The 26,998-nt window shown below is 49.6% G+C and overlaps 1 protein-coding gene and 1 long non-coding RNA gene across 14 annotated transcripts in view; one reads left to right on the forward strand and one right to left on the reverse strand.

Moving 5' to 3' along the window:
• The window catches only part of Pfkfb3 (6-phosphofructo-2-kinase/fructose-2,6-biphosphatase 3), an 81,683-nt gene that overhangs the window by 51,804 nt on the left and 2,881 nt on the right, over positions 1-26,998 (forward strand). The window contains 17 exon segments of one of the 13 annotated variants that reach the window (NM_057135.2): positions 266-684; positions 7,593-7,718; positions 8,946-9,042; positions 11,519-11,585; positions 12,104-12,178; positions 13,208-13,264; positions 15,258-15,382; positions 16,688-16,895; positions 17,261-17,407; positions 17,558-17,662; positions 18,977-19,106; positions 19,445-19,507; positions 19,612-19,676; positions 20,305-20,391; positions 21,307-21,480; positions 23,614-23,636; positions 25,911-25,963. In NM_057135.2, the coding sequence (NP_476476.1) occupies positions 609-684; positions 7,593-7,718; positions 8,946-9,042; positions 11,519-11,585; positions 12,104-12,178; positions 13,208-13,264; positions 15,258-15,382; positions 16,688-16,895; positions 17,261-17,407; positions 17,558-17,662; positions 18,977-19,106; positions 19,445-19,507; positions 19,612-19,676; positions 20,305-20,391; positions 21,307-21,480; positions 23,614-23,636; positions 25,911-25,953 (1,668 nt within the window). In that variant the 5' untranslated portion in view covers positions 266-608 and the 3' untranslated portion in view covers positions 25,954-25,963. 13 annotated transcript variants of the gene reach the window in all.
• On the reverse strand, positions 2,906-26,972 carry LOC148000272 (uncharacterized). The gene is made up of 3 exons (XR_015641826.1): positions 26,762-26,972; positions 11,130-11,233; positions 2,906-4,918 (listed from the first exon to the last, which is right to left on the reverse strand). It is a non-coding gene; the product is annotated as an uncharacterized LOC148000272 (long non-coding RNA).

Genomic DNA, 26,998 nt, shown 5'->3' on the forward strand with positions numbered 1-26,998 from the left:
GAACTCCGTGCCTAGCTGGCGCCCGTAGGGACCAGGCATAGGTAGGGAGGGAAAAGGAGGATGAGAGAGCCTGGCTGAGGCGCAGGAGTAGAGCGCGCTGCCCTCATCTACCCGCAGGGGGCGGCAGCAGGCTGTCTCTCGGCCTTGCCCACCCTTCTCTCCACGTGAAAGGGGGCTGGGACGCAAAGAATGCGGCCCGCCCCGAGGCTGACGCGCCGCGCTACGGGTCAGATCTTAAAAGGCCGGGCAGTGCGTGTGGCATCCCGACAGAACAGGAGAGGAGCAAGTGGCAGCGCCCGGTGTTGGGAGCGTGGCTGTCACTGCGCTGGAGCATCCCTGAGCTTCTGAACAGAGCCGGGTAGTCAGCAGTGCAGCAGCCGCAACTCCACGCCGAGCCGAGCTCAATCTGTCTCGTGTCTCCGCTCCGGCGATCCTCCGAGACTCCGCACAAAGCACATTTTCCAAAGCAGCGCAAGGGAGCGCCCAGCCGCGTGCAGGCGGACGCACCCTTCCTGTCCTTTGTTCCGGGGGGGATCTGCAGCTGCTCTTCTCCCCCAACTCGGAGTCTTCCCTCCAGGGGTGGCAGGTCGCCGAATACAGCAACGAAGATGCCTTTGGAACTGACCCAGAGCCGGGTGCAGAAGATCTGGGTGCCTGTCGATCACCGACCCTCGTTGCCCAGATGTGAGTGCAAGTAGCTCCATGGGGGGCCTGGGTTGTAGACGGCGCCGCGAGCAGAGCCCGGCCATTGTGTGTGCAGCGGCTTTGTGCCGGTTCCCCTTTGCGGGAAGAGCACTCGTGCGGTTCGGCCGGGCGAGGCGGGGGTGGCGGCGGGCTTGTGTCTCCCAGGCTGGGCTGAAGGGGCGCTGTGGCTCCGGAAACCTCCTGTGTGCCCGGCCGGCCTGAGCTCGCGGGGCCAGCGCCTCCCAGAGGCTGGAGAGACCTGGCTGCTCCGGAGTCACCCCCGGCCGACTGGAGCAGGGGCGCGGCCGCCAACACCGACGCCCCTTTTTTTCTTTGGGTCTCCTCGGGTTCACGGTCTCTTTTCTCTCTCCCTCGGATCTCTCTGCACCTCTGTATATTTTCATCTTTGCCCTCACTCCGGTGACTGCAGGTTCTTGGTTGGTTGCAGGGATGGATGGTTTATGGGTTGGTGACTGCACACTTGGTGTTTCAGAGACGCACTCGTTTACCCGGAGCACGGAATTTACTGGCAGTTTCTCTTAGTGCCCCACCTGTTGCTGTCTGTGAATGATTTGGGAAGGTTTCATTCACTTCCATCCCTAGCTAGGAAGAGGTATCACTGGGAAGAGCGGAGGGAATTGCTCTAAGGCAACGCTTCCCTTCCAGGCAGCACGCCCAGGACCCGTGGAGGCAGACAGGCCTGAGCTGCCCAGTGGACACGTCGCTCACACCACGTTTGTAGCTTGAGAATCCACTGGCAAAACTGGGAGGTGGTTTCCTATCACCCTGGGAAACTGGAGCACCAGGCTGCAGGGTAGGCTTCGCCGCTGTCATGTTCCTCAGGATGGCCATCAAAGGACATGACAACTCTTTTGGAGCTTTGTGGGTCTGAGTCACTGGTTTCCCTGCCAACCTGACCCCAGCCTCCCTGTATAGTGCAGTATGAGAGACCTCTAACCGGTCTTTGCTTTGGTGGAACTCGTCCCCAAGACGTCTCCTTTTTAAAATTAATTTTTTATTTCTTTGCCCAAGTAAGTCAGTGGCAAGACTTCTTCCCCAAGCCCTGTCAGACACATTTACACACTGGGGCCATCTTTATGAAAATGTACCAGGGAAAAAAAACCAAGCCTGTGGCACATCTATAATCTCATTACACATTAGCTGGGACACTGAGGTAAAAGAATCATGAACTTAAAAAAAAGAAGAATCATGAACCTGGACTACACAATGAGACCCTGTCCAAAATAAGTAAGTAAGTAAGTAAATAAATAAATAAATAAATAAATAATAACTAGTAAACAAACCAGGGAAAGTTGGTCATGGCCAAATTTAGATAGCCTGCCACTTCTGGACTTTTTAATCAGGCAGATTATAGCATTTTCTAACTTTTAAAGTGAAATTGTAAGGGCTGTTTTTTTTCTATGTATGTGTAAAGCCGGGTGGTTGGGAGTATACATTCTTCCCTTGTTCGGGTCTGGCAGCCTTTGCCAGAACCCTAAATACGAAAGAGCACCACAGTGTATCCAGTCCTCCTCCAGGCCTCAGAGCCCGGTCATTAGATCCCATGAGCTTGCACGTCTGTCACGTCACGGAGTTGAGAGATTTGCAAAGATTGCTGCCGGAACCATTTAGTTTGAAGCCTACGTACCTAAAGGTGACAGATTAAGGTGACCAACTCACTCACTCCTGGAATTCTTGTGTGTGGTACTGATGTATAGCCTCCGACATTCCTTCACATACAGATATCTGCAGCCAGGGTTTCAAAAGCATATCCATATTTTAAACGGTATTTTCCCTATATTAAATTGTTCCTACTGCAACAGAGAAAATAGGTTACTCCTTTTCTAATGACACTGGGAATCTTGTGGATGGACGGACTTTCTTCCTTTCTTCCTTTCTCTCTCTTTCTTTTTTCTTTCTTTCTTCCTTTCTTCCTCTCTTTCTTCCTTCCTTTCTTCCTTTCTCTCTTTCTTTCTTTTTCTTTCTTTCTTGCTTTCTTTCTTTCTTCCCTTCTTTCTGAGACATGGTCTCCTGTGGCCCTGACTGGTCTGGGCTCAACTCAGATGGGATTAAAGGTGTATGCTCCCACACACACCCATTTTGGAGATTTCCATTCACTTAAATCTTTTATCTGTTTTTCCAGAGCTGATTTGACGTAAACTCACTATGTGATGTGTAGATGACAGTGAACTTCTGGTCCTGCTGTCTCTCCCTAAACGCTGGGATTATAAGCATGCATCCACATGCCTGGATTACTTGATGGGCATTGAACCCAGAACTTTGTGAATGCTGGCCAAGAATGCTCCCAGCTGCAGCGGTTCCAGCCCCATTACCGTTTTACATATGGTCTCCCACGTCAGAGGCTGACAGCCAGCTCCTCTGTGGCTTGTTACTAGAGGGCGTAGGTAGAGAAGATTGTCCAGATAAAGCTAAAAAAATAATCATAACAACAAACAAATCCCAAAGGCCAGGCATAGTGGTGCACACTTTTAACTCAAGAGCGAGGGGGTGGGCAGGTAGATCTCTGAGTTCAAGGCTAGCCTGGTCTCCATAGCCTGTCTTGAAATAATAGTAATAATAATAGTAGTAGTAATAATAATGATAATGATGATGATAATAATGACTGTGTTGGATGATATGTTTGTCTGGAGAGCATACAAATTGAGTGTTCAGTTTCTTTAGCAACATTGTGATAAATGTGTCTTGCAAAACTGGAAGTTTAAGCCACAATTTAGACAGACACTACTGTATTTGCAAATGAGCTTCACTGAGCTGGCTCTCCTGTTGCCTGCGCTGAATGAAAATCTATAGCCTGATTCTTAGTTGGGTGTTGTTACCAGTTTCCTCAGAGTTCCAGGTGGATTATGTTTTTGTATATTTAATATATCTGAGCTTTGAGCCATCCCAGCCCTGGCCAGTGTGATGGGTGGCTTGGGGTACAGTAGACTGTAGGTCCAAAGGTCCTATCCTTTACAGAGCAAGGGGGATATTCAAACTGCCTGGTGCGGAGTTGCCTTAAAGAGCAGCTACGAAAAGAAAATCATCTTAAAAAGTATTTACTTGTTATTACCGGGGGTGGGGGAGGGTGGCGCACACCATGGAGTATCTGTGGAGGTTAGAGGACAGCTCTGTGGGGATGGCTCTATATCCTTTAAGTGGGCTCTAGCGTTTGAACTTAAATCCTCTGGCTTGTGAGGCAAGCACTGTTACCCACAAAGCCATCTTACCAGCTTTTGCCTTTTTCCTATTTCCTCAGTAACATGGGGACGAGATGCAAATCTGTGATTAGGACTGAGCATAGAATGCACGTGAAGGAAGGTGGGCATGGTATCCTTGTCTAACTTGTCCAATACCCTGCCAGGCATATCTAGAGCAGTCATCCATGAGAGCCCTGGGGCGGTTCATTGTCAACCGTCAGTGTCTTAAACACAGGAAAAGGAGAGGAAGACAGGAAGAGATGAAGGTGTCCCAGATCCAAGGGGGTGGTGAGGCCTGGCTTTGAACTTTGTCTTAGGCTCTTGGCCTTGCGTGCTGAGCACATCCGTTGCCTCCCACAGTATAAGATACCCCGTCATAGTGTGCGGCAGGGATAAGGGGTCATGAAGGTCAGGGCCATTCATTGGGCATCAGATTCGTTAGGTATTAGGAGACAAAAAGTTCATGTGTATGTACACTAACCACGAAGGAGAGGGCCTTTAAAAGATGGATCTCTTAGCTGTCTTCTTCCTGCCCCACACATCCCAAGCCCACCCTACCGAGGCAAGCTCTTGTTAATCCATCATCCTTAGAGGGAACCGCAGGCGGACCTAATGATGCTTTCATCGAGCGAACAACCATGTGGCGTGCGTTGCCTTCTGTTGCTGGCTGGTATTTATTGTGTTCTGAGGGCCAGGTTCCTGAGGACAGGCCCAATCTCAGTTCTCAGCAGGGATGACGGACCTCCTTCAGGGTCCACAGCTGTCTGACCTAAACGTGTTCCTCCATGTTTCTTCCTTGAACTTGTAGCTTAGCTGAAGCGTAACCCATATGCTTGCACAAAGGATGAAGATGATTTAGCACCTTTTTCTAATGTTGAAGTTTTGCAAAGCATGCAAAGAACCAAGCATGGATGACGTGTGGGGATCTTCCACAGCAGAGCACATTTTCAAGAAAAGCTGCGGGCGTCAGGTGGTAGGATGATTGGAGTCAGTGGTCTCCATGCCTCCACTTGGCCACATGTCATTGATCATTTAATCTAGGAAGAAGGGTTGAAGTTAGGACCCAGGTGTGTGTCTGCCTCGTAGATTAGCTTCAGTAGACAAGCACTGTTGAAGTTGGGGGTTTAACCACACGTCTTACCGTAATTCTTCACTCCTCAGCCATGCTCTCCTAGCTCACCAGCTGGTCTGGTGTCCTTTGTGTATGTTTGCCTGAGGGTGCTGGCACGGGCAGCAAGACTGCATTAAGAACTAAGACTGCGGGGTTGGGGATTTAGCTCAGTGGTAGAGCGCTTGCCTAGCAAGCACAAGGCCCTGGGTTCGGTCCCCAGCTCCGGGGGGAAAAAAATAAAGAAAAAAAAAAACCCCAAATATTTATGTAAAAGGGAAAGAGGGGTTATGTTTGTCTTTGAAAATTCTGTTGTTTGAACTCAGTATACTGAGTTGGTTGGGGGAAAGTTGGAATTCCTAGGAAAGTTAGGGATCGGATCCAGGGAGAGGTTGGAGGTGAGGGTGAGGGGTCATGGTTGGTGTCCCTTTGTCAGTGGTAAAAAAATGTCTATGAAGATAAGAACCTGAGGGCAGGTGGCAGCAGGTTGTGAGCTCAGGGAGACCCCTTGAGCAGGGTCGTGAGGTTTTTTTTTTTTTTGTTTTTGTTTTTTCGGAGCTGGGGACCGAACCCAGTGCCTTGCGCTTCCTAGGTAAGCGCTCTACCACTGAGCTAAATCCCCAGCCCCAAGGTCGTGAGTTTTAAAAGAGTCTGTGATTGGGATGCTAGGTTATCTGCAAGGGTTTGCTCATCTTACGGTGCTGGGATGTCTGGGTGAGGGGAAGCTACACTTGGTTTGGCCACTGCTCTAGCTCCTCAGCTTTGAGCACATGGGGAGAATGAATGGCTTCTGCTTTGTCAACTAAGGGAGTGATCCAGGTTTATTGGCGCCTGAAATCCCACAGAACTCTGCTGAGTCTACCGTATCGTATCGTATCGTTTTCTCCCCACCTCCCCCTTCCAAAGTGTCTACCGCCAGGGGGATTATCCCTATGACTACTAGATAGGCATAATCCCCGATCTGATAACTCGGTCGACTTCTGCCTCTGCATCCCTGACACAATTCCAACAGAAACAGTCCGTGCACACAAGCATAATATGGGTGCCTGTCTGGGGGCTTCCAGTAGAAATGGCTCAGTGCAGTTGTTAGGGAGGAAGAAGGGACCATTGGCTAGAGGGACAGGAGCTCTAGGAACCTGTTCTTTCTAGGGCCTCTAGAATGCATCCGTGGGCAATGTCCCGAAGGGCTGGTTTGTCATCTGCATTCTCTTGTCTAGATAGCCTCGCACTCCTCACACGCAGGTCCCCATTATCAGAGAGAACACATACCTCTGCTTATCAGACATGCTTCTACTCAGATCCTAGGCTGCAGATCTAAAGCAAAGGATCCATGTTGGGTACCCCCCCTTCGGACCAGGCTTCCCATGAACCTCTGTCTAAATCTGTACGGCTGGTACAACTGACTCGTCTCTTTCCCTGCAGGCTTCGAAGCCTGTCTGAGACAAGGGAAGGCCAGCTGGGCTCGAGTTGGCAGGCGGCCTCTTTGGCCTGTGAGCTCCCTTGTCACCAGGATGCAGGAGTCGCCTGAGAGTCTCGGGGGCAAAGAGACGGCCAAGGGAATGTTGGAATGTTGGTTTGTCTAGCGGGGTTCCTCTGGCTGCTCTCTAAAAACCTCCGTCCCTGGTGTTTTGTCTCATTGTGATTCTAAGGCTATATGGGGCACTCATTCATCACAGGCAACAGCATCTCTGGGAGCCTGCCTGGGACTTAGTGACCAGCTTACTTAGGACCCTCTGACTGGCTATTACCTTGGCAGACTCATGCATCCCTCTGAACTTGGCGTCCATCAAATCCTGGCAGCAGAATGGGGGGGGGTGGTCAGGAAGGTCGTGAGAGGCAGAGGCATGGTGCCCAGCCAGGGGGCCCAGCATTTGGGTCCATGACCTACTTTTACTCGATAAGCCCTATTTAACTTTTTTTTTTTTTTTTTTAAAGAAAGTCTCAGTGGAGCTTAGAAAATGTCTTCCCTCTTGGTTTTCTGGGTCTCACTCATGTCTGTTTCCTACCTGTTTGGGAAGCCATCTCTCCTCCATGCTGATTTTTACCCTTCCTGGCATTAGGGTCCCATCTTTGTACCCCCATGAGATGCTCTTCCACCATTTTGCTAGCGATTGGAATCCCTGTCTGGAGCTCAGCCCCTCCCTATCTGATTTCACCTTCGCCTTCCGAACTACCGTTCACCTGTTGCCAATATTGCCTGAAAAGTGAGACTGAAATACGAGGCCAAGGGTCGTTAGGTGAGGATGGGGTGAGGCAGTCTCGTTGGGTCATCAGATAGCAGGGGCTTTGGGATGTGCAATGACGTCATAACTTTAGAGCGAGTCTTTTGTGCTGCTTTGAGATGGTTGTCCATAGCTGCCCAGGCTGGCCTGGACCTAACTCTGTGTAGCCCAAGCTGGTTTGGAACTCGACTAAGTAGCAGAGGATCGCCTCAAACACTGAGTGATCCTCCCGTGTCTGTCTCCTAAGGGCCGGGATTACCGACATGTGCCACCATACCCAATTTTGGTCCTATTCTTCAAAATAATGTCTTTGGGCATAGGACTCACGCCATCAGTTTTGCTGTTCGATTGATGGATGGCCCCTTTCTTAATTTTTTCCAGCCTGTGGGCCGAAGCTGACCAACTCCCCAACGGTGATTGTGATGGTGGGGCTCCCAGCCCGGGGTAAGACTTACATCTCCAAGAAGCTGACTCGCTACCTCAACTGGATAGGTGTTCCAACGAAAGGTAAGCCAGGTTTGAAGGCTAGGAGCTGGAACCCTCAGGCGGGGCCACTCCCAGCAACCGTCCTGGATTATGGAGTCTGATCCTGCTTCCCAGTTATCTTAGTTCACCTTCCCTTTCATTAGGCTCCCTGTGGTGACCTCATTCTCCGTGGAGCTTTTTCTTTGAGAGTCCCGTGGTGTGTAACTACAGCCTTCCTTTAGTAGCTATCCTCAGTAGGAATTAGCATCACCCGCTGTGCTGAGAAACTTTGATGCTTTTAAATACTGGTGTTGACTCCAGATCTACATATGATAAACAGTAACTATTAAATGGGGCCTTATCACCATGGTGGTACCAGCAGGAACACAGCTAATTTAGACATGGTAGGAGTAACTTAGAATCACTAGATCAACAAGCAGCCAAGGCTGGCTGATCTTGTCAGTGAGACCCAGTCATGTGTGGATACCATAGGCAACAGTCATCTTTATTTATTCTATCATTTATTTCTTTTGTTTATATATGTATATATAAATATATTATGTTTCCCCTGCAAATACGTACGTGTACTACACGTATGTGTGTCATGCCCCAAATGGCCAGAATAGGGAGTCAGATCCCTTGAAACCAGAGTTACAGATGTGCTGGGAACTAAACCCTGGTTCTGTGCAGGAGCAGCAAGTGCTCTTAACTGCTGAGCTAACTCTCCAGCCCATTTATTTATATTTATGATTTTGAGACAGTTATTTCATAGCTTGAATGAAGTATACAGCTAGCGAACTTCTGATCCCCCTGTCTACGACGTCTCTGTGCTGGGATTGCAGGGATGCATTACCATGCCCGACTTTGGGTGCTGGGATCCAGCCCAGTGTTCTATTCATGCTAGACAATCACTTTTAACAACTGAGCTACATTGTAATTTATTTCGCACTATTCCTACATTGTAACTTTTTTTTTTTTTTTTTTTTTTTGCTAGACTCTTGGCTGTCTTCGCAGCTTGTTTCTAATTGATGGCTTTGGGAGGCTTGGGCTAGTATCTGGTTCCTGAAAGACAGCTTCTGGTATAGCAAACAGGATGGGTGCTGTCCTTGGTCTAGTCCTGTTTCCCAGACAGTGACCCAGGAGAGACAAGCCTGGACTAGGGATTCCACACTGTTTCCATATGAAATTCCGTATCCAGATAGCTATTAGCTGGCTTTCTCTTGGTTGGGAAGCTTCTTGTTCCTGATGGTCCTTGTCTCTCCTGTCCAGTGTTCAATGTGGGAGAATACCGACGGGAGGCTGTGAAGCAATACAGCTCTTACAACTTCTTCCGCCCTGACAATGAGGAGGCCATGAGAGTCCGAAAGTAAGTGAGGTGCCTTGAGTGTGTGTGTGTATGAATCTGTACCTGAGGAGAACCTTGCATTTTCCTTTAAAAAGTTATCTTATGTGTATGGGTCTTTTGCCTCTGTGTATGTTAGTGCCTGGTGCCTGGGGTAGCCAGGTTGTGATCTAGGTGCATGCTGGGAATCAGACCAAGTCCTGGAAGAGCAATAAGTGCTTTTTTTTTTTTTTAAGATTTATTTACTTTATATATGAGTACACTGTTGCTATCTTTAGATCCACCAGAAGACCAGAAGAGGGGATCAGGACCCATTAAAGATGGTTGTGAGCTGCCATGTGGTTGCTGGGATTTGAACTCAGGCCTCTGGAAGAGCATTAACCACTGAGCCGTCTCTCCAGCCCAACAAGTGCTCTCTTAAACTGCTCAGCCATCTCTCCAGCCCTTATAGAGGGTCTGTTGATGAATCTGGAACTAGTTTGGCTGCTCAGTGAGCCCTGGGGACCTGCCTTTCTCTAGACCCCCAGTGCCTGGCATTTAGACGAGTGCTAGAGGTGCAAACTCATGTCCTCATGTATTTGTGGCCAGGTGCACTACGAAAACAGGACCAACTCTGAAGGCCTTTTCTTTGAGGTAGGGTCTATCACTCATCTAGAACTAAATAAGTCAGTTAAATTGGCTTGCTGCCAGTAAAGCCCAGGCTTCTGCCTGTCTCTGTCTCCCTGGCACTAGAATTAGAATTATATACATGCTGCTGCTGCTGCTTCCTCCTCCTCCCCTTCCTCCTCCTCCTCCCCTTCTTCTTCTCTTCCCCTGCTTTCTTTTCCTCTTTTTTCTTCTTCTTCCTCCTTTTTCCTCCTTTTCCTCTTCTGCTTTTCTTCCTCTATGTAGGTTCTGAGGATCCAACTCAGGTTGTCGTACTTGGCAAACAGTTTCACTATGGACTGAACTATCTTCCCACCCTGTGGCTTCCTTTGTTTTGAAGCTGGGTCTATCACTCATCTAGAACTAGGGATTCTCTTTGTAAAAGAAGAGAAGGCCAGCCTGCATGCTGGTGGCCATCAGACCGAGCTAGTGTTAGGACAAGTCTCTTGGCCTCTCTGCGACTGGCTGCTTTGATCTTCTCCCAGAAGTACAAACCGAGACACCCTGAGATACTTCAGCAGCCGACACAGGCCAGGAGTGAACAAAGTCCTTTTCATTGGAAGTCATCAGTTTGCATTTGCAAAAGAGTTCTTAAACTGCAGGTGACAGGGCAGGGCGTGCTCCCCAGCCCGGTCCAGTGTGACTCTCTGGGTCTGCTTTGGCTTTTATTTTTATTTTATTTTATCAGCACTACTAATAGTTTGGTTTAGTTTTAAGTGGTATTTGTTGAATAACCTCCCTGGCTGACAGACGCTACCTTACATAGCAAGATTGGCCTCATCCTCAGATCTACCTGCCTTAGCCTCCTATATGGTGTTTGCCATCCTGCTGCCTAGCCCCAGGTCGTGTAGCTGAGGCCGGCCTTGAGCTTTCTGTGTAGCTGAGGTTGAACCTCTGATCCTCTGTCTCTCCCCCCAACCCACAGCCCGGGACCCCAGTACGAGAATGATATATGGTACCACAAAGCTTAAGTTTTGTACAGTGCTGAGGACTGAGCCTGTGGCTTTATGCATACTGGGCAAGCAGTCAGTCAAGTGAGCTGTATCCCTTTCCTCGGTTGGTACCAGTTCTTTAAAAAAGCTCCCCTGGGGGTTGGGGATTTAGCTCAGTGGTAGAGCGCCCTGGGTTCGGTCCCCAGCTCCCAAAAAAAGAAAAAAAAAAAAAAAACTCCCCTGGTTTAACTTTTGAGCCAAGCACAGTGCACAGTTTCTATAATCCAAGAATTCTGAAGGCGGAGGCAGGAAGGCTGCAAGTTCTAGACCAACCTCAGCCTCAGAGTAGGTTCAAGGTCAGCCTGGATGACTTATACTCAAACTAAAATGGGAAAAGGGGGGCTGTTGTTTAGCGGTAGAGCACTCACTCAATCAGCGTGTTCGAGGCCTTGGTTTTAATTCTCAGTACCACAAAGGAAAGACAGAACAAAAAAAATATATAATTGAAAGGGAAGGGGGAACATGGTAACTCACCACTGCAATCTCAACCAAGGAGAGACTAAGGTGAGAGGCCTGATGGGAATTTGAGGCCAGGTCAGGCAAGAGTCCAAAGCCAATCTGGATGGCATAGCTGGATCCTGTGTGGGGAAAAAAAAAAGATTCAGAAAAGCAAATAGGAGTGTTTCTTGGGGAAATTGATTCCATTGTATAGCCAGGGATGCTGGCTGCCTCCCTCAGCTGTGTGGAAGTGGGTGTCTATACTGGTCCTTGGGTTGGAGGCTCCTGGATCCAGTGAGGCCTGGCCAACACTGAGCATCTTGGAACTGGAACCCTCAGTGTGTGTCACGGGGTTTGGGGTAGTGGTGAGAATGTGGCTGCTTAGCTGGGCCTGCTCTGACCAGCCCCTTCTCATGTGTTTACAGACAGTGTGCCTTAGCTGCCCTGAGAGACGTCAAAAGCTACCTGACAAAGGAAGGAGGACAGATTGCAGTAAGTCTGGGGGTGCGGGTGTGGGGGGCGTCACAGGCATCTCTGTCCTCGTTGGCCCAAGCAACTGAGAATAATTAGAGTGAGGACGGGGACAAATGCCTCTCTTCACTTAAGTCCTGAGGGGACAAGTGGCCCAAAACAGCTTAGTGTATGTATCTTGGGATGGATATTGGGACATAACTGTCACTCACCTGTACAGTGGGCATCTGGACACCACTTCTGTGTTGCTGCCAGCCACTATAGCCAGGGGGCATTCCTCAGTCCCCCACTGTATTTCACTGCTTGCTAGTTCCCCCCTCCCCTGCTGTGTCTAAAAACTGCAGGCAGAAGGAGAGAAGGGGAGTCTGGGATCACCCTGGAGAGAGGTTAGGGGACAGGGCACACTCTGTTTGGAAGGAGGGAATATAGGGCTTATTTCTAGAAACAACAGACTGAATTTCTTGTGGTTTGGGTAACTGTTATTACCAGGTTTGATTGATTGATTGATTGGTTGACAGATCCTTCTTCCTCTTTATCAGGTTTTTGATGCCACCAATACGACGAGAGAAAGGAGGCACATGATCCTTCATTTTGCCAAAGAAAATGACTTCAAGGTGAGCCAACTCCACCCCCCTTCCCCCAGCAAGATGACAGAGGACAAAACCTTGGGAGTAACTGATTGCCTGGCTCTGGGGTCAGCTTCTGGGCTGCCCTGAGTTGTTGTTACCGGGGGTCTCACTCTGTAGCGCAGGTTTGAGTGGAATTCACTGTGTGGCCCAGGTTGACTTCAGACTTGAGGCAATCCCTTTGCTAAGTGTTGGGATCGAGGGTGTGAGCCCCGACTAGTTGCCTGTTTTGCCGTCTTAAAACAATGTCTTGGGGTTGGGGATTTAGCCCAGTGGTAGAGCGCTTGCCTAGGAAGCGCAAGGCCCTGGGTTTGGTCCCCAGCTCCGAAAAAAAAAAAAAAAAAAGAACCAAAAAAAAAACCAATGTCTTCCTTTGGGGTGGGATCCCTAGGAACTATGGAGCCTTCCTTCCCTGGGGGGGGGGGGAGGGCTGCGGCCATTGCAAAGTTGGTGTTTAATGAAGTAATATTTTCCCCAGTCAGCACCTTTTCTTGTTCTTTCCTTATTAATGTTTTGGTTAGCAAACAGACAAGTGCTTCTAGCTCTAAAGCACAAAAAGTGTGCATGTGGACATTTTCATACATGTGAACCATTATACTTTCTTTGTTTCTGTTTGCCCTTCCCATTTTCTCTTGACCCCCCACCCCCACCTGCCACTTACTGGTCCTCATCGGCTCCCAAGAAGTCCCTCTGCTTTTGAAACAGGCAAGACTCCTGGTACATGTAGTCTATTAACCTGTTCCCCACTCTTGCCTTTGGTCTTCCTGATCTGTCATCACACATCACACAAACACAGACACAGACACACACACACACACACACACACAGACACACACACACATTTAAATTTAAATTTTGCATATAAGAGGAAGCGTGCAGTGTCTGTCTGATTCTAGCTTTACATACCCTAGTCATATCCTCTTCCTGCCGGTTTCCTTTCTTGTATCACGGTGAACTCAAAGCTGGCTTCTGGTGGACTGTGTTTACCTTCCCGTCTTGCTTCCTTCCCCCCCACAGGCATTTTTCATCGAGTCCGTCTGTGACGACCCTACAGTTGTGGCCTCCAATATCATGGTAAGACAATTAGGAAACCCTGTTTGTATATGACCCCTTATACTATGAGATCTCATTTTCAGTCCTGGTGGGAGCTCAGGTCAGGGACCAGACAGTAACTAAAACCATAGAAGCAGGTGACCTGTCCTGTGTGTGGTTGAGTGTTGTCAGGTAGATACTGGGGCAGCAAAAATACATGGGAATATTAATTTAGCACAGTCTGTGACCTGGACCCGCTCTTAAGTGACATCCATGCCCTTTGCAAGGTCATAGAGGGCAAGTAGCAGTACACAGTCTTGGCGGGGATGTGGTAGATAACGGAGACAGGCAGGGAGTAGCAGTTTAACCTGGCGTCCGAAGCTAGAACGCAGTGATGCTGGAATAGCCAGGGATGATTGGCAGCTCTTCAGTTTTGCCTCTCCAGTCTTTGGTAGGTCAGACTGCTTTGTGTAAACAAAGTCCTTCAAGGCTCAGCATGCCAAGGCAAAGGTCCAAATTTGGGAAGAAAGGGTGTAATACGTGCCCCCCGACCACTCAACTACAGTGTGCCAAGGGAAACTTGTCCAGATAAGTCAAGGTCAGTGGCAACACAGTTTGATTAAACCTCCATTTTATTACTTGATAGCAGTAGATCACAAACAGAAATGAGAATTATAAAGAACAGGTTGGTTTTTGTTTTGCCTTGTTTTAATTTTTTTGTGTGTATACATGGTAGGGTGGGCACCACAGTATGGAGTCAGTCCTACCACATGAGTTCTGAATATCAACTCAGGTCATCGGGAGTGGCAAACCTCTTGACCTTCCAAGCCTTCCTCACCATCCCATTCAGACTTTTTTTTTTTTTTCTTTTTTTTTTTCTTTTTTCTTTTTTTTGGAGCTGGGGACCAAACCCGGAGCCTTGTGCTTGCTAGGCAAGCACTCTACCACTGAGCTAAATCCCCAACCCCCCATTCAGACTGTTAAGGCAACCATGTTTGTAATGTGGCTCTGGGATGGAGTGCTTGTCCACTGTGTATGAAGCTGTGGGTTCAATCCCCTGCACTACATAAAGTGGGTGTGGGAGTAAAGACTTGGAATCTCAGTTCTTGGGAGGCGGAGGCAGGGAGACCGGAAGTTCAAGACCACCCGTGGCTGTGTACTGAAATGTATGAGAGCCTGTCTCAAAATAAAACAGAACAAGAAGAAAAAAGTGGGAACCTCGTACCATCCATCTCTAGGCGTTCCCATCTTCCTGTCTGCCTTATAGTTGTGGGAGAAAAGGATTAACAAAATCCTCAGGGCAGACATGATGGTGTCTGCCAAATAATTTCAGTGTTGGTCAGAGAGATGTAGGGAGTCTTAACATTTAAGGTTACCTTGCTCCACATGGCAGCCTCTAGCCCAGCCAAGACTAGATAGCAAGACTTGGCCTCAAAGACCCAAGTCAGTTTCCCTAACATCTACCTGGGTTTTTTTTTTTTTTTTTTTTTCCCATTATTGTCCAATTATAGGAGACTCCTTGTCCCAGAAGTGCGGCTCTGAAAGGTGTAGTCACCAGGTCTAGTTAGATGTCATCATACAGACGAGCACAGGCAGATACTGTTCTGTTTGGAGCAGATAAGGAAGTCCTACCCAAGACCAGGGGCCATTTCTGAGCAACACTTAGTGTGCCTTTCCAAGTGCCAGCATTCGTGTGCTTCTGTAGGGCTCTGCTGAAGTGAGGGTCAGGCTCACTCAGTTATTGGATTGACCCCCCCCCCTTGGTGTATGGTCCAGATGGGGTCCTTATGGGGTCTTTGTGGGTCCTTATGTCTGTCCTTCATGAGCATCCTCCCGGTGTAATCATGAACGAGGCCAAAAGGCCATGAGTCAAACTTCCCGACACCCGTTCTCATCTTCCTCTTCTACGCTCGGTGGGATGATCTTTTTTTCCAAGCCTTTTTGGACTTTTCCCCCTTTGAGAGCTCCAATCCTGGTTAATGTAAGCAGAAAGCCTCCCAGGGTGGTTCATTCGCTGCTCTTTGTGGTGCTATAGGAAGTGAAAATCTCCAGCCCGGATTACAAAGACTGCAACTCCGCAGAAGCCATGGACGACTTCATGAAGAGGATCAACTGCTACGAAGCCAGCTACCAGCCTCTTGACCCTGATAAATGTGACAGGTGAGTCCCAGAAGATGTCACCCTGGATCATCCAAGCGAGGCCTCAAAACGTCCTCTAAAACAGCTCCCAAATATATTTGTCTACGAACTCTTCAGATTGGCTATTGATGGCTGCCGAGGGAGAGACCCCCTCCTTTGGTGACATGGTGGCCGCTGGCCCCAGTGTCGGACTCACACCCATACATAAAGGGCTGAATTAATTAGACTCAAGGGGTTATTAAGTATAAGACTCATGAAATGAGGGAGATTAGAGAGCAGTTAGAGGGAGATGGTGGTGGATGGGTAAGTTATTTTGAGGGGTGGCTCAGCAGTTTTAAGGGCTCATACTTCTCTCTTCCGGATGATTGCAGTTAAGTTCCCAGCAATCATAGCCGACAGCTCACAGCTAATCAATCATAATTCGAGCTACTGCAGGATGCATGTCTGCGCACTTACGTGCACATATCCACACAGGTGCATGCACACACACACAGACACACACACACACACACACACACACACACACACACACAATTAAAAATTATAAGCATGTCTTTAAGAAGTGTAAATGTGTCAGTGTCTTTCTTAATTACTGTCTGCCTTGAAAAAAGTTTACTAGGCTTTTTCTGTTTGTTTGATTGATGGGTCTCACTATAGCCCTGGCTGGGCTGGAACTAGTTATATTAGAGTCACAGATCTGATGGCCTCTGCCTGTATGGGGATTAAAGGTGTGAGCCATCATGCCTAGCTAACCGCCCCTCCTCAATTTATACATTTATTCACTTGTTTGTGTTGGGTTTTTTGTCCGTCTGTGTGTGTGCATGCGTACTTAAGCACCACAGCGAACATGGGGAAGCCAGAGGGGAACTTTTGGGAGCCCCTTTTTTCTCTGTCTACCTCGTGAGCCCAGGGGATCTAACCCAGGTCATCCGAGTTGGTGGCAAACACCCACTCTTGAGCCATCTCGCTCCCTGTAGCTCACTTTTTCAGACAGTGTTCACTGAACCTGGAGCTCGCTGAGTTGGCTGGGCCGACAGTGAGCCCCAGTTGTCTCCCCTTCCCCGCCTACACTGCGCCCTGCCTAAGAAGATATGTTTGAATTTTATGTTTGTGTATTATTACTGAGTGAGCCATCTCTCCAGCCGTCCTATCTGGTTACAGCCTGGTTGAGGGAATTGTTGTCTTGGGTTTATTCTCCTACAGAACCACAACAGTTACTGCTAGGGGCCCCCAGGACTCAAATACATGCTAGAAGTTGGCCAGGCCCAGGGTGTAAGGTATGCCGTCTGCAGGGCTACGGAGGGCTGAATGGTGGTTTCTTTGCAGGGACCTGTCATTCATCAAAGTGATTGACGTTGGCCGGAGGTTCTTGGTGAACAGAGTGCAGGACCACATCCAGAGCCGAATCGTGTATTACCTGATGAACATCCACGTGCAGCCCCGGACCATCTACCTGTGTCGGCACGGCGAGAATGAGTACAACGTGCAGGGCAAGATTGGGGGCGACTCAGGCCTGTCCAGCAGAGGCAAGAAGGTAGAGGAGGGGAGACTGGATTAGGGACTGACCGGAGGGAAGAGGTGATTGGTTCCCACCTTGTTGTAGAGTTGAGCGTCCTTGGCTGTTGTGCGTTTTTTTTTGTTTTTTGTTTTTTGTTTTTTTTTTTTTTTTTGTTTTGTTTTGTTCTGTTTTTGCTGTTTTTGACTTACCTATGCTGTGTGCATTTGGATGTGGGGCTGGTGTGCGTACATGTGTGTGAGTGTGGACTAGAAGTGGGAAGATGGGAGTCAGGCTTCTTGGACTCTGATAAGGTTTGAGTGGCCTTGGCTGTTGCCAAGCAGTGACATAATGAAAGGAACTGGAGTTTATTTATGTGACCTCTGCCTCCTGCATTCCCTCAGTTCGCCAATGCCCTGAGCAAGTTCGTTGAAGAGCAGAATCTGAAGGACCTCCGCGTGTGGACCAGTCAGCTGAAAAGTACCATCCAGACCGCGGAGGCCCTAAGGCTCCCCTACGAGCAGTGGAAGGCGCTCAATGAGATTGATGCTGTGAGTCCGTGTGGCTGAGGGGAGGCCTGGTAGGGAGTAGAGAGTTCTCTCATGGGTCCTCTGGAGTCCTGGTGGCTTCTTGAGACCCCCTTTATTTGAGGTGGACCTGTAGGGAAGTTTTCTGGAATGAATGTTGGTCTTCCCTGACAGGGTGTGTGTGAGGAACTAACCTATGAGGAGATCAGAGACACCTACCCTGAGGAGTATGCACTGCGTGAGCAAGACAAATACTACTACCGCTATCCCACAGGCGAGGTGAGCATGGGTCCCGTCCTCCTGTCTGCTGGTCTTTCTTTATAATGGCCAGGATCTGGGGCATGTGTGTATGAAGTTGGCTGAGAGAAGGCCTTGGGGGGCCCCAGTGGGATCAGGTAAATCCCTACAAGATCTACACCCCATCCTGTCTTCCACCAGTTCTGCAAACTCATCTCTACTACTTCTGTGGTCTCTAAATATCACTAAAGAGAACCTTGTAAAAACCCTGAGGGAAGTGCGTTGCATTTCCCACACTTGAGAACAATGTATCTATCTGTCTCTCTGACATGGATGTAGGGGAGAGGATGGCTGGTGATTCATTCCAGACTGAAGCTTTTCCCTGCCCAGCAGGTGACACAGTAGACAGGCTGGCCTTGATGTCAGAGGGCTTGCACCAGGGTAGGCTGATGTTGGTAGAGGGAATGGCTCAGCTACTCTTGTTGGAATGGTGTATATTGAGCCATGTGGTACTCTGGGAGTTCAGCCAGGTGACTGTGTTGACACCTAGTGGGTGTCCTTTGTCATAGTTCTCATTCCTGGTGGGCCACCATGCTGTCTTGTGGTCTCACTCTGGCCTTCCTTGCTTTTGATCGATCCCACCTCAACCTCCCCGGTACGGGTATATAACACATGAGCACCGCCATACCTGGCTACACGCTTGTTGCTTGAAATGGGATCTTAACGTGCAATACAGGGTTGTAATACGGGCTGCCTTGAGTTGATAGCAATCCTCTTGGGATTACAGACACGCCCCATGTGTATGTCAAAAGGAGACTGTAGATTCATTTGTTGTCAGCCGGTCCAACCGTTTCCTCTCGCTCCTAACCCTGGTGACCACCATTCACCATCTCTAGATTTACCTGTTCTGGGTGGTGCACAAAAGGAATCATTCAGTGTAAAGGTGGTGATACTCAGTGTCTTTCACTTGACAGACAAACGTTTGAGGTTCTCTCATGCTGTGACACGTGCCAGGACTTTGTTCCTTTTAAGGGGCAAAGTTAAGGGCCTGAGTAATAGTCTGTGGTAGTAGCGTTTGATCCTTCTCTAGAGAAGGAATTCAGGGAGATAGGATTGCAGGCTTTCCTCTTGTTCCTAGGAGTATTTCATCCAACTCAGAGCTGAATGCTCACAAGGATGGATGTGTGTGTGTGTGTGTGTGTGTGTGTGTGTGTGTGTGTGTGTGTGTGTGTGTGTATGGGGGTGGGGCAGGGAGGGGCGTGGGGTGCTGTGAGCCAGTCCGTGAGGCTGCAAGTGATTGCATGGCTCTTCTCTGCCTGTCCTCTCCTAACGTGGTTTCATCCCTGTGTTGCCCAGTCCTACCAGGATCTTGTCCAGCGCCTGGAGCCTGTGATCATGGAATTAGAGCGCCAAGAGAACGTATTGGTCATCTGTCACCAGGCTGTCCTGCGCTGCCTACTAGCCTACTTCCTTGACAAGAGTGCAGGTATTTATGGCAGCTGAGCCAGGAAGGAGGGAAGGAAGAAGGAAGTGCGCCCTTGAGTTTAAGTGGCAGGGGACCCATCGTTTCTCACTTCGAGTTGCTTCTGGGTATGGGTCCGCCTCACAGCCTGCTGAGGGCTCTGTACCTGCTCCCTGCAAACAGTGTGATGTCTGGTGGGATTCGTTACTTCTCAAACCAGCCTGGAGAACCCTCAGGCCTCCATGTGACCAGGGGCCTCTCTGGGTTGGGAATGAGGCTCTTGTGCCTGGGGATGCCCCCTAGCTAGCTTCTCGCTTTGCTTCCAGTCTCTTGTCTAACTATGAAAACATGTCTCCTTTCAGAGGAGATGCCATACCTGAAATGCCCACTTCACACAGTCCTGAAACTGACGCCCGTGGCGTATGGTGAGTAGCAGCCCCTGCTGGGCCCGGAACCCGGGATCTCCCTATGGCTGGCAGAGGAGGGTGATTGTCTTAACAGAGGCTGTCTTCTTCTCCTTCACCTTCAGGGTGCCGTGTGGAGTCCATTTACTTGAATGTAGAATCAGTGAGCACGCATCGGGAGAGGTCAGAGGTGAGTTAGGGTCCGGTGCGCTGGGACCCTTGGGAAGCCCTGGGATCGGCTTTCTTCTGTCTGGAGGGGCCTCACTGAATTTCTTTGGCACCCACTGTGCCAGCTCCACATCTCTCTGTTCCTAGCCCATCTTTCCTGTGGCATCGTGAAATCTATTCATTTTCTCTGTCTGTAATCTCCGTCTGTCTGTCTGTCTCTCATTCTCTCTATCCTCATTCCTTCTTGACCGGGAAGAATAACTTAAGCAAGCGGTTACTCCCCTTCTGCCAATCATAGCCCCAGCACAATAGCTGTTACCACTTCAGGCAGCAAAGGCTGTGCCCTTCTCAAAAGCACCAGAAGCCTGACTTGGATTGGATCAGCCAGCCAAGCAACGTCACCGGCACGCCCTTAAGTTCATAGTTAGCAAAGGTCTGAGATAAGAAGAGGGTCAGAGGAAGGGCCTCCTTACAGCACGGCCAAGGGAAGATCAGGGCACTCAGTCCCTGGCTGCTCTTTTCTTCCACCTCAGGGAGGCCTGAGGCTTTGGGGGAGGGAGTGTATGGTCATGTTGAATCCCCTCACTGGGCAGGTGGCGGATCTGTCCAGGCCTGTGTTGTGAAAGTGGGTTTAAATTTGCTTTATGCAGGCTGTCAAAATACAACACTTTGCCAGTGTAGTCAGACCTTCCTCTTACACCGAACTTGACTTTCTGTCTGTGGAGTCCGCAAAACAGGTGACTTACCCATCCCCAAGGAGCTTGGCCGGGAGACTTTGGTAGGAAGGGTACCTGGATGGGGTGTCAGCCTGTTTTCTGTCCTGCTTGCGCTGTGGACTACACGAGAAAAGGACTGTGTCCCCTGGGCTGCCTCGCCCTGTCTCCTGGCCCCGCCCCTCTGAACCAGAGCACCTGCTCACTTAGCTGAAGAGAGCCTAACCAACCCTGGGTTTAGACATGAGACGGGCTCCGAGGACCTCAGAATACTTGCTTGCTAGCACTGGGGCTGAAGATGTCCTGGGCTACGAGGTGCTGGGCCGTGCTTTGGACCCCAGGAGCTTACTCTCCTGTCTCGTCTTGGAAAGCAGACATCTCGTCCTGGTAGACAGACTGCTGCCTGTTTTCCGTGTCTTTGGCCTCCTAGACTGAGGCTGGGTACTGTCTGGGCAAGCACAGCGCTGTGTGTGCCACAGAGCAGGTGGAAGGGAGTCGGCCCTGATACCTTTCCCCTCCCATTCCTGAGGTCTCAGAGCTAACAGTCTCTCCTGGGTGGGCCCTCAGTGGGTGGGGTGACTGGGAGTTAAGATTTTTTTTCTCTGACCCCCTTCTCTGCTGTGGTTGTAATTATTTTTTTTCTTCCCCTGCTTTGCACATAGCGAGAAGTTGTGTGCCCGCAGGAGCTCAGGGTCAAGGCCACTCGCCTGGGTGTCCCTCTGGTTGTTGTACCCTTACAAATGTCAAGAGGAATGTCTGTGTGTGTGTGTGTGTGTGTGTGTGTGTGTGTGTGTGTGTGTGTGTGCGCGCGCGCGCGCGTGCGTGCGTGTGTGTGTGTGCGCGCGTGCGTGCGTGTGAGCGCGCGCGTGTGTGGCTTCTCTACCTCCCTCCCCACTCCTCGTAACTGTCGCCTTCTCTCTTTTGTCTTTGTCTGCTTAGGATGCAAAGAAGGGACCTAACCCTCTCATGAGACGCAATAGTGTCACCCCACTAGCCAGCCCCGAGCCCACCAAAAAGCCTCGCATCAACAGCTTTGAGGAGCATGTGGCTTCCACTTCTGCTGCCGTGCCAAGCTGCCTGCCCCCGGAAGTGCCCACGCAGCTGCCCGGACAAGTCAGTGATCCTGCTTTAATTACTGCCTACGGGGGGAGTGCAGAGGGGAGATGATCGCCGTATCTGGGGCTCTGTGCCGGGCCATGTTTGCAAGTGAGGATGAGTGCCTGGGTTCAGGTGGGCTGCGTGTGTGAGGCATAGCAGGCGAGGTTTGTGGCTGTCCGGTGTCTGTATGTCTGTCAGGCAGAACACACAGTGCTCTCTCTCTCTCTCTCTCTCTCTCTCTCTCTCTCTCTCTCTCTCTCTCTCTCTCTCTCTGAAATCTTCCCTTGCCAACAGTCACTCCGAGGCTGTGCTCTTTATTCTTTATTGAGCAGAGTCAGGCAGAGTAAATGAAATTGTAAAACGCACCCCTCGTCCTACGCACAATTGCGAGTACGTAGAACAGCCTACACTCTAGCAATTCTCAATTCCGGAGTCTGTACGTTCTGCGGCACTGATGTCTTTCTTCTCCCTTGCTGTCACCTCTGACAGAAAAAGGCCACAAAGAAGAGCCTACATCAGCTCCCCAGAGCCAGCACAGTTCCGTCCTCCTTAGAAACAGTCCAGAGCTGGAGGGGCAGCTGAGTTTAAAGCTCTCTGCGTGCAACTTACGTTCAGATCCCCAGAACGAACCCATGCAGCAAGCTGAGTTCAGACACACGTGGCTGTCACGTGTGGTGAGATGGGAGGCAGAAGAAGCAGGTGGACTTCTGGGAAGAAGCTCACAGACAAGCTAACCTGATCTACATAGGCCAGCTAGCCTGCTCTACATAGGCCAGCTAGCTAGCCTGGTCTACATGGTGAAATCCCCACACACAACAAGAGACCTCCTTTTAAAGAAAAGGGGGAAGGCTCCTGAAGGAGACATCTGAGGCTGTCCTTTTATGGTCAGTCATGGGGTACTTGTGTTACCTGCATCCCTGTACACGAGTACTTGTGTGCGTGCTACACATACACACACATACAGAGTCAGGCACCCAAGACAACATCTTTTCACACAGTGGTTAGATTATCTATCGGGAGTAGAAATAAACAGAACTCAGCGAGACCCCCTGTTTCACTAGACTGAAAGAGCAAAGGCTGAAGGGCTTGGCTGTTGAGCATTAAAGTTGGTTTTCAGGAAGCCAGTCCTTCAACGATAGACCTTGCCCCATGTCTGGATGAGCTTCAACTCAATGCTAGGCCAATTCTCGCTGCATCTGCTGTCCCTGAGCTTCCAGTCAACTTCCCAAGGGTTAGAATGAGGTCTAGAGAGAACCTTGTCGCCTCCAACGCTCATTTAACTACTCCAGGCCTCAGTTTCCTAATCTGTGGAATTGGGGAGTAATATACCCTACAAAAAGTGGCTCAGACAGGGTGATGGGTGGTGTGTGTATAATTTGGGGTCTGGTACAAAGTAAGCCTTAGGAATTGTAGCTCTGACCTAACATGAGTATATATAGGTTTGTTTTTTCCCCATTCGGCTACTAGTTGGCGGGGAGATGTATATATATATATTTAGTTCAGGCTCCCTCTTAGGCAGTCTTTAACTTATGGTCGCTCTAACTCTGCTTCTGGAGTGTAGGATTATTTTGTTTTGTGGAGGACAGGGTCTCATGGTGCATAGAGACTGACCTCAGACTCACTGTGTGTACTTCAGGATAACTTTGAACTTGTGGTTCTCCTCCCTCCTCCCTGGCCTGTGGATTTTAATGTCCAGGGCCAGTCTCTTTAGGTTTGGAAATGGACACAAGGCCAGTGGGAAGACTCTAGTAGCCCTTTCTTTAGGTCTGAGAGTTTTCTAATTACAGCCAAGCAGATGGCTTCTCCATCCCACTCTATCCTGGTGCATTGTGGGAGTCTTCTGTTGGGAGCCTCAAGGGGATTAACCTGGGCCAGGGGCAGGTGACATCCAGACCTACACTGATCTAGTCATGGCGGTCACTGGCAAGAGCTCAGTCTTGGTACTCCCCCTGCCCCTGCCCCCACGCCCCCTTCACAGATACCTCTGACTTTGTTAGGACAGCCCCTTAGATTCGCCAAGTCCTCAGGAGCAGATGTCTGGGATCTATTGGCCGGGTCAGACATGGGAGGTGTGTGGGGCTTGACTCAGCAGCTGCCATCTTGCCTCCTGACTGACTTTCTCTCTTTCCTTACCTTGTCTTTCTGCAGCCTTTGCTAGGGAAAGCCTGTCTGTAAGTATTTCTTGATAATTCCATTGCTTGCACTCCACACGCTTGCTTGTTGGCCCTTTTGGTCTCCTGCCTGTTGAAGTACTTAAGAGGAAGATAGTCCGGGTAAAGTCTGAGGTTGCCCATGGAGAAAGGAGATGGGAAGAGAGAATTCCCAAAGTTTATACAGAGGAGATGCAGAGAGGGAAAACTCACCACATTCAGCATGCTCCAATGCCATCAACCATAGGGTGCTACTCCCCACTCCCTCTGGGGGTGCTACACTGTCTTCATTGGCCATAGGCAGGGCTTGGCATAATGCCAGATTTCCCTGGTCGGGTCACATTTTGATGCTGACTTTTAGTGTTTGCTGTCATTGCTTTGTCCCTCCTTCCCCCAGAGGAGCATCCTTTTGTTCTGAAAACAGTATTTATCCAGAACCAAGTAACCCAGATGGGGACCTATTTTGATGTTCATGAAGCTGTCCTGGTCTGTCGGACCTGCCAAGGGACAGCCATGTAAGAACTGTAGCTGGAGATCCCATCCACTGTATCCTCAGATCTGACTGTAGCTGTAACAAGTCTGGCATTTAGGAGAGCTGTGTAACTCACAGAGAATGGGATTGGTCATCCTCTGTATCTCTGTCCCCTAACTTGTCCTGTTTAACAAGAAAAGTCAAAATACCTGCACACCCAAAAACCGGTAGGCAGTAGTAGAGCCAGGCCTCAAACAGACCTTGAAGGCTGGTTTCTTCTTCCCTGCAAGCTTATTGGGGAAAGCCCAGGTACTATCTTCCTGTTTCCAGTTCTTGAAGCCTAAGGGGCGCCGTGAGCAGCTGCTGGTCTCTGGGTTAGCAGCTGCAGGTTCCCTGGCTGCCACTTCCTAAGGAGAAGGGCGGGCATGGCTGTTGACTTCTCCCTCAGAAAGGGACAGTGTGCTTGCCATCACGTGACTGCGGTGGACTGCTTGAGGGCCAAGGGTTCTCTTCTTGCAGTCTTTGGGTTTGAAACCCTGTGGTTTTGCATGTGCGTGTATCCCTTAGAAGGCAATTCTCTCCTGCTGGGAAAAGGCCATTCACATCCGCTACCACCACCCTACACTATTAGACTCACCTTGGAAATGGACAAGCCAAACTTTGCCATTTCTGAGTTGAATCTGATAGTGCTTTTGGCTAGAGTGCCTTTTTAGTTAAGCCAGGATTCATCCCATAGACATCCTCCCCCCAACACACACACACACACACACACACACACACACACACACACACACACACACACACTCTGACTATGGTTAGATTCTAATCTGGAGCTCTAGCATGTAGCCCAGCCTGAGAGTGTGACCTCATGATGTCCTAGACCTAGATCGATGAAATCAATCCCGATCATGTGACCAGAATTAATCAGTGACAGTTTTATTGAAACAGTACTGTCTTAGTCCTACCTACTTACTCTATAGTCCAGGCCTCCAATTCGGCAGTCCTCTTGTCTCTCCCTTCTGAGCGCTTGGATTCCAGGTATGCATACACTGCCTTATTTGGCTCCCAGAATTAATTTTAAAAGCCAGGTCAAACCAACTTTGCCATGTTAGGCATGTTGAGGCAACTTTAAGACTTGAGCTCCTCCCCCATCTGTAAGTGGTGGTTGTAACTCTATAGGGAGCATCGGTCATGAAAATATGCATATAACTCATGGCCAATATCTGACACCTAGGAGAGGCCCTATGAGTGAAGGCTGGTGTATTACCCACCGCTTCCGGCCTCTCCAGCGTTAAGTATGCGTGTAGATGGTCCTTTGTTCCCTCCGCTCTGTGCTGGAGTACTCAGTCTTGAGGTTGACAAGCCCCAAAGGCCTGGTGCCCATCACCTTGGTCTCCGATAAAACCAAGTGATGCGCACACACTGCTATCTTCCTGGGGATTTTGCGCTGCTTGGAACCAAGGGACCACCTGCCGTTCCCAGTGCGTTTTTCATCTTGAAAGTTACAGGTGCACACTAAAGCGAGAATACCATGCAGGCTGGCAGTGTAGCTTAGTGGGTGCAGGGGAATCTCCTGGCGTATAAGAGGTCCTGAGTTTGATCCCCCAGCACCGCATAGAGCAGGCAAGGTGGAATGCGTCTACAGCCCCAGCACTCAGGAGAAGGCAGGAGCATCAAGGCCATCTACATGACATAGAGTTTGAGGACAGCCTGGGCTAAAATGAGCATCACAAAACTAGACAGAAGATACTAAAATTGGTTTTGTTCTTGCCTTTTCCAACCTGTCTGCTTTTGTCTTTTCCTTCCCCCACTATGCTTGAAAGACGAACTGTCTGTCACATTTTTTCAAAGTTTTCTCCTTACTAACCTGGGAAAGGTAACTGAGCCGGTGCATGTCCCCCTGTTTCCTCCTGCGTCTGAGTCCTCGAGTCTCAGCCAAAGGGCGTCTTAGCTTGTGTACAGTTGCCCCTTGTGGAGTACGTGGCCCATGTGTCAGTCTTTCAAGCAGTGTCATTGATGTGGGGTCCTTTCCCGTGTGTGTGTGTCTGTCTCTGTGTGTCCTGAGCCACAGGCCCTCTGAGGAAATAAGGTGGCCGTGCTGCTCCGCCCCATGTGGCTCTTCATTGTTTATGGTCGCTTGGCCTTTGCCTGTGGTGCAGTAGGGGACGTCGTCACCCTTCCCCTTTGTGACCCTACAACATGGCTGGGACGATCAATGTGCATGACCTAGGGCATTACCAGAAGGACTCCTATTTAACACAGGATACTGTCGCCTGGGTCCCCCAAGTAGAATTCAGTTATGAGTGGTGATTCTAGGACAGCCTAGCACTGGTCACTTCTCTAGACGTCTAAGTTAAGTTCCTCTATTCTGTGGCCCGGGAATAGTTATTGTACTCCTGCCTACCTGAACCCCATCTTTCCATGATCCTGCCCCTGGAAGGACAGTTTTAGGAGGGGAGGGGCCCAGACATAATACTTTTGTTAGACATTTCTTTTTTGAGGGATTTCTAGGGAGAGATGCTTGCTGGCCAATGGCCATATTCAAGGCGAGTGACTTAATATTTTAAAGGGAACTAGATACCAGCTAATGCATTGTGAGGCTTCTTTGTAGGGGCTACATGGGTCAAGACCCAGCAGACTTTAGTGACAACCTCCTCTGAGCCATCCCACTCACCTCTTATATTCTGTGGAGCTCTGTATCCACACTTGAGACTCCAGCGTAGCTAAGTGCAGGGCCCTGTTAGCTCTTTCCGGAGAGGAACCATGGCACTCCAGACAGTCCTAGCTGGCCTTGACCTTGCTGTGACCAATGTGAGAGAGCTCTGTGTGGCATGGAGAGTAGCCCCTGGTTCCTACAGGGGAGGGTGCATGACTTTCCTATTTGTGCCTCATGGTCCCTTGTCCTTTGTCT

The sequence above is a fragment of the Rattus norvegicus genome, chromosome 17 (genome assembly GCF_021556685.1).
Source record: "Rattus norvegicus strain SHRSP/BbbUtx chromosome 17, alternate assembly SHRSP_T2T, whole genome shotgun sequence".
Classification (NCBI taxonomy): Eukaryota; Metazoa; Chordata; class Mammalia; order Rodentia; family Muridae; genus Rattus; species Rattus norvegicus.